Source organism: Pongo pygmaeus, chromosome 4 (assembly GCF_028885625.2).
Source record: "Pongo pygmaeus isolate AG05252 chromosome 4, NHGRI_mPonPyg2-v2.0_pri, whole genome shotgun sequence".
Classification (NCBI taxonomy): Eukaryota; Metazoa; Chordata; class Mammalia; order Primates; family Hominidae; genus Pongo; species Pongo pygmaeus.
The window spans coordinates 184561647-184568283 of NC_072377.2; the positions used below are offsets into that span (position 1 = coordinate 184561647).

General features: G+C 51.8%; 1 protein-coding gene across 2 annotated transcripts in view; it reads left to right on the forward strand.

Annotated features, from left to right (window-relative positions):
- SQSTM1 (sequestosome 1) overlaps nucleotides 1-6635 on the forward strand; it is a 29391-nt gene extending 22756 nt beyond the window's left edge. For both annotated transcript variants that reach the window (XM_054489722.2, XM_054489718.2), the window contains exons 6-8: nucleotides 4123-4337; nucleotides 4685-4880; nucleotides 5790-6635. In XM_054489722.2, coding sequence (XP_054345697.1) covers nucleotides 4123-4337; nucleotides 4685-4880; nucleotides 5790-5947 — 569 coding nt within the window. In that variant the 3' untranslated portion in view covers nucleotides 5948-6635. The remainder of the gene's footprint in view (nucleotides 1-4122; nucleotides 4338-4684; nucleotides 4881-5789) is intronic.
- The last annotated feature ends 2 nt before the right edge of the window (nucleotides 6636-6637 follow it).

Here is a 6637-nt window from a genome sequence, read left to right on the forward strand (position 1 = left end):
TCTGTTCAGGTACCAGGAAAAGGCAAGAGGTGGGAGTGATGGGGGACAGGAACAAGGGCGGAGGGTTGAAAACCTCTAGTAAGTGTCAGTTAGAGATTTCAGGGCCCACTTGGCCAGATGACGGCTCTTGCCAACAATTGAAGGAGACCTCATGTTTAATTCCAGGGGTACCTGACCCAGGGAAGCTTCAGCATGGGATACCAGAGACACAGGGCAGGGTGAGGCACCAGCCTGAAACTGGGCATCCCAAATGAGCAGTGGGCCCAGCAGTCAGTTCCCTGGCCAGGCAGGAGGTGGAGTCCCTGCTGAGGGAGGCTGAATGCCCCCAGACAAGTGTCCTGCAGCTCCTGCCTGCCAGACCCCCGGGCACCCTGCAGAGGGGAAGTTAGTGATGGCGCTGGCCCCACAGAAGGCTTCCTGTCCACCTTTTCTTAGTGCTTCTGTGGGATCAGACAGCCGTGGGTCACCAGCCATCTGGGGAAAGCCCCCACACATGGGAGAAAAGGTCTTAAAGGGAAGAGAATGTTAATGCCCTCAGTGAGATACAAAAGAGTATTGTCTGCATGAAAAAGGAACAGGATACTATAAAAAGGATAACAAAGGGAATAGAATAAGAAAGTTCTTGAAATTAAAAAATGTAAATAGAAAAAAGGCTTAGATTCTAATATTGTCTCAAGGAGATATTCCAAAAGCAAAATAGAGATAGAAGGAGAGGAAAGATTAAAAAAACTAGTGTAGGAACAAGTCTAGAAGCCCAATATAGGATGAGTAGCAATTCCAGAAAGAACAGAAAACTGAAAGGAGGAAATGAACATAGAATGCAAGGTAGTTTCTTGGTGCCAGGCATGGTGGCTCATGCCTGTAATCCCAACACTTTGGGAGACCAAGGCGGGCAGATGACTTGAGCTCACGAGTTTGAGACCAGCCTTGGCAACATAGGGAGACACCATCCCCCACTTCCTGTGTCTACAAACACTACGAAAATTAGCCAGGCATGGAGTTGTGTACTTATGGCCCCAGCTACTCGGGAGGCTGAGGTTGGGGATGGCTTGAGCCTGGGAGGCAGAGGGTGCAATGAGCCTGGATTGTACCACTGCCCTCCATCCTGGGTGACAGAACCAGACCTTGTCTCAAAACAAACAAAAATGCAAGATAGTTTCTTGGCAATGAGGATGTTATCTTCTAGATTGAAAGCGGCCCTGACAATGGCTGAGAAAGACCCCACAGCAAAGCTTATCGTTGTCAAGTGTCAGAACCCTGAGGATAAAGAAAGAGGGGCTTCTAAAACTCTAGGTTATTGTAAATACTTGGGAATACAAAGAGCAAACAAACATGAACAGCTAGGAGACAATGGAACAACTGATGACGCCAGAAATCAGTTAAAAAGGCTTTTCGGCCTATAATTCTTTTGTTTCTGAAACAGGGTCCCACTGTCACTGGGCTGGAGTGCAGCGGTGCAGTTGTCTTGATCTCGTGGGCTCAAGTGATCCTTCTGCTTCAGCCTCCCAAGTAGCTGGGACTCCAGGCACGTGCCACTGTGCCTAGATATTTTTTTTCTTTTTTACTCCCCCCCGCCGTGAGTCAGAGTCTCGCTGTCGCCCAGGCTGGAGTGCAGTAGCGCGATCTCAGCTCACTGCAGTTTCCACCTCCTGGGTTCAAGCAGTTTTCTGGGTTCAAGCAATTTTCAGCCTCCTGAGTAGCTGGGATTACAGGCACCCGCCACCACGCCTGGCTAATTTTTATAGTTTTAGTAGAGACGGGGTTTCACCATCTTGGCCAGGCTGGTCTTGAACTCCTGACCTGACCTCATGATCCACCTGCCTTGGCCTCCCAAAGTGCTGGGATTACAGGCGTAAGCCACTGCACCCAGCCCTGTGCCCAGCTATTTTAAAAATTTTTTGTAGAGATGGGGTCTTGCCATGCTGCCCAGGACGATTTTGAACTCCTGGGCTCAAGAGATCTCTCATGTTGTTCTCCCAAAGTGTTAGGATTACATGCATGAGCCACTGTGCCTGGTCCAGCCTAGAATTCTATACCCAGCTAAAACGATCAAGTATCAGGGCAGAACAAAGTTACTTTCTGGTATACAGTCTTAATTATTTTAACCTTGGTTTCAGCCACATGAAGAGAGAAACCCAAGATGAAGCACGGAGGTATTAGGAAACAGGGGACCTAACAGGACAGAGGGTGAAAGGAAAGGTGGTCACAGCATCACAGTGCAGCCTCTGCCCAGAGAGCTGCCAGTCCTGGCTGGAACAGGAGGCTGCACAGCAAGGGGCACTCTCTATGGAAAACACCAGAACCAGTGGGGCCTCTGATCCACTTCACCCTTGTAGAAAACTATGGAGATGCTGTGGGAGAACATGGGGAAAGTTAGCAAATGAAAAGAGAAGGCAGGCTGGGTGCAGTGGCTCATGCCTGTAATCCAAGCACTTTGGGAGGCCAAGGCGGGCGGATCACCTGAGGTCAGGAGTTCAAGACCAGCCTGGCCAACATGGTGAAACCCCATCTCTACTAAAAATACAAAAATTAGCTGGGCGTGGTGGCGGGTGCCTGTAATCCCAGCTACTCGGGAGGCTGAGGCAGGAGAATCGCTGGAACCTGGTGGGCGGAGGCTGCAGTGAGCCGAGATCGCAGCACTGCACTCCAGCCTGGGCGACAGAGTGAGACTCCGTCTAAAAAAGAAAAAAAAAAAAGAAAAGAGAAGCCATCATCAGTGGTAGGAAAACAAAAGCTATACGAGGAAATAGTCTCTGCTACTTGACCCAGCAAAGAACATTTAGATGGAGGTACTAGCTGAAACATTGAATTTTCTTTTTGACTTTTTTTTTTTTTTGAGATGGAGTCTTGCTCTGTCACCCAGGCTGGAGTGCAGTGGCGCCATCTCGGCTCACTGCAACCTCCACCTCCCGGGTTCAAGCGATTCTCCTGCCTCAGCCTCCCGAGTAACTGAGACTACAGGCGAAAGCCACCACGCCCAGCTGATTTTTTGTATTTTTAGTAGACGGGGTTTCACCGTGTTAGCCAGGATAGTCTCGATCTCCTGACCTCGTGATCCGCCCGCCTCAGCCTCCCAAAGTGCTGGGATTACAGGCGTGAGCCACCGTGCCTGGCCACTGAATGTTCTTTTAACCAAAGTGCTGGGATTACAGGCTGAGCCACCACACCCGGCCCCTGAATGTTCTTTTAACAAGAAATTGAGTCTTGGAGAGGGTAGTGGAAGGAGAGACAGATACTGGTCTAGAGGAGGAAATGCACAGATGTGAACTCCATCAGCAGGCAAGAGCAGCATGAGCTGAAAGGGCACAGGGAGGCTTTGGGGAGTGGGATGGGGGCAGGGAGTGTGCACCACAGCCTTTGGCAACTGGTGACTCTAAGCTGTGGGTGTGGAGACTTTTGACACATTTAATTTCAAAAATAGTGCAGGTGATTCTCCCCTCTGTCCCTGGTGAGTCACGTGAGCCTGGAGGTGTGCAGGCTCCCTGCGGGGCCAGTGTTGGGCCCTATGCCGCGCCTGCATGGCCCGTCCACCTCCCGGAGCAGAGCCCCAGCGTTTAGGTGCGCGTATGTGTCACCGCACAAAGCCTCCACGTGCAGGTGTCAGGAGGCACATGGCCTTCCATCACTGTGGCTGGAAGCGCCTGCCACGTGCAGTATTGGCTCTCCCTGTACTTAGGGCCTGGCCCTACCTGCTGTGTGGCCCATGTCCTGCATGGTTAGGAAAAACAAGGTCTCTTTCGACTTTCTGGCTCAGGAGCTGACCTTAGATGCTAGCTGAGATTAATGTTTTACTGAATTGGAGAAAGAGAAAGGTCCAGTATCATGGGTACACCAAGAATGTTTCCAGAAGCCACAGAGATTTGTAGCTGGGATATTGGGAGAAGCCTCTGACTCATAGGTTTACATTGTCTGGTCCCATACTGGCTGTGTGATTCCGGGGTCGAGCTGGGTAGGAGAACTTAGCACCTGCATCCACATGCTGAGTGCCACCATCCAGACACCTGTTTGTGGGGAATGAACGTGAGATCTTCGTGAGTCTGTAGTCCCCACAGGCCAAGCTCCTACTTGCAGGTGCATCCTTGGGGGAACTTCACAGCTTTCTCTTTCCTCCTTGGCCTCTAGGCATTGAAGTTGATATTGATGTGGAGCACGGAGGGAAAAGAAGCCGCCTGACCCCCGTCTCTCCAGAGAGTTCCAGCACTGAGGAGAAGAGCAGCTCACAGCCAAGCAGCTGCTGCTCTGACCCCAGCAAGCTGGGTGGGAATGTTGAGGGCGCCACGCAGTCTCTGGCGGAGCAGATGAGAAAGATCGCCTTGGAGTCCGAGGGGCACCCTGAGGCAAGCCTGTACCCCTCCCGCCACCTGGGACCACGGCCAGCCTAGTGATTTGTGGCCTGCACCTCCGCTCATCCTCAGCACCTAGGCAGCCCCACTTATAAAACCCGAGGGAACTGCAGCTGCTGCTGCTGCAGTGATGTCCGTGCCATTAAAGTCACTCTGGGAACCTGCTAGAACTGTGTAGTTATTTGGTCTTTGTGAGTGGCTCACTGTTCCCCCTAGACCCCTGCAGCCTTAAACGCACGTGTGCATGCATGCTCCCCGACTGTTTGCCAAGAGCCCGTGCCATGGTCAGGCTTGGCCTGTTGCGCGTGTCTCCTGCGTGCTCATGGTAAGTTTTGTTCCAGGAACACATGGAGTCGGATAACTGTTCAGGAGGAGATGAAGACTGGACCCATTTGTCTTCAAAAGAAGTGGACCCATCTACAGGTGAACTGCAGTCCCTACAGATGCCAGAATCCGAAGGGCCAAGCTCTCTGGACCCCTCCCAGGAGGGACCCACAGGGCTGAAGGAAGCTGCCTTGTATCCGCATCTCCCCCCAGGCAAGTGAACCAAGAGGTTTTGTATATATTCCCACCTTTCCCTTCAGAGCATCCTGCCCCCTTCTGATTTCAGCGACACAAACAGAAGGATGGGATGTTCTCCACTGCAGGGCTGTCTGTAGGGGTGGGAGGTTAGGAGTTGGTTTTGTTCTCTTATGTGTACCCTGAGCAATAGCGAGTAAGCTCTGCTAATGCAGGAGTTCTAAAAATGTTTTTCTTTAAGCAGACTCCAGAGCCAGGAATATTAATTGTAGGAGTTTCTAAAACTTAACATGCAGACAAGGAATTAAGGCAGGTGTGACATAGAGAAGGGGGCAGCACTGGGTGTGTCTCTACTAGTCACACTCAGTGTCTCCTCAGGGAGTGCTGGTCTGAGAGAGGGGGTCATAGCCAGGATCCCTGTAGGAGCCAGGCAGAAGCCACTGTTGAAGTGGACGGTGGGCAGGCAGCAGTGGGGGGTGGGGACAGCTGACAGAGACTCCTTGTCACACGGCAGCCGTTGTGTAAACCAAGGTCCGTGTGCACAACCTGCTGTGGGCTGCCGGTGTGTGTCTTCTCTACCTTAGGGCAGGGGATGGCGAGCTATGGCCTATGGGCCAAGAGTAGTTCTTGTATTTTAAAATCAAAAGATGTGACAGATGAAATGCATATTTCAGTGTCCATCGATAGTTCTGTTTACCTACCACCTGGCTGCCTTGTGTCGCAGTGGCAGAGTTGAGCAGTGTGAAAAAGACTGCTTGGCCCTTTACAGGCAAAGCAGGTCCACTGTGGCCTGTGAGGGCCAGAGCTCTGGGCAGGCTCGGACACTGGCAGACCCTGGTCCTGGCTGGCCAAGGCAGGAGGGTATGTGTTTCGGGTCACTCACAGGGCTCAGCACCACTCCTCATGGCTTCCTTACTGTTTCGGCAGAGGCTGACCCGCGGCTGATTGAGTCCCTCTCCCAGATGCTGTCCATGGGCTTCTCTGATGAAGGCGGCTGGCTCACCAGGCTCCTGCAGACCAAGAATTATGACATCGGGGCGGCTCTGGACACCATCCAGTATTCAAAGCATCCCCCGCCGTTGTGACCGCTTTTGCCCACCTCTTCTGCGTCCCCCTCTTCTGTCTCATAGTTGTGTTAAGCTCGCATAGAATTGCAGGTCTCTGTACAGGCCAGTTTCTCTGCCTTCTTCCAGGATCAGGGGTTAGGGTGCAAGAAGCCATTTAGGGCAGCAAAACAAGTGACATGAAGGGAGGGTCCCCGTGTGTGTGCTGATGTTTCCTGGGTGCTCTGGCTCCTTGCAGCAGGGCTGGGCCTGCGAGATCCAAGGCTCGCTGCAGCGCGCTCCTGACCCCTCCCTGCAGGGGCTACATTAGCAGCCCAGCACATAGCTTGCCTAATGGCCTTCCACTTTGTTTTTTTTTTTAAATGACTCATAGGTCCCTGACATTTGGTTGATGATTTTCTGCTAGAGACCTGGTACACTCTGATTTTAGATAAAGTAAGCCTAGGTGTTGTCAGCAGGGGAGGGGGCTGTCCTGGCACAGGCAGCAGGGAGGCCGGGGAGGCCAGTGTTGTAGGCTTCCTGCTGGGACTGAGAACGCTCACGAAGGGCATCCATAATGTTGGTTTCACTGAGAGCTGCCTCCTAGTCTCTTCACCACTGTAGTTCTCTCATTTCCAAACCATCAGCTGCTTTTAAAATAAGATCTCTTTGTAGCCATCCTGTTAAATTTGTAAACAATCTAATTAAATGGCATCAGCACTTTAACCAACG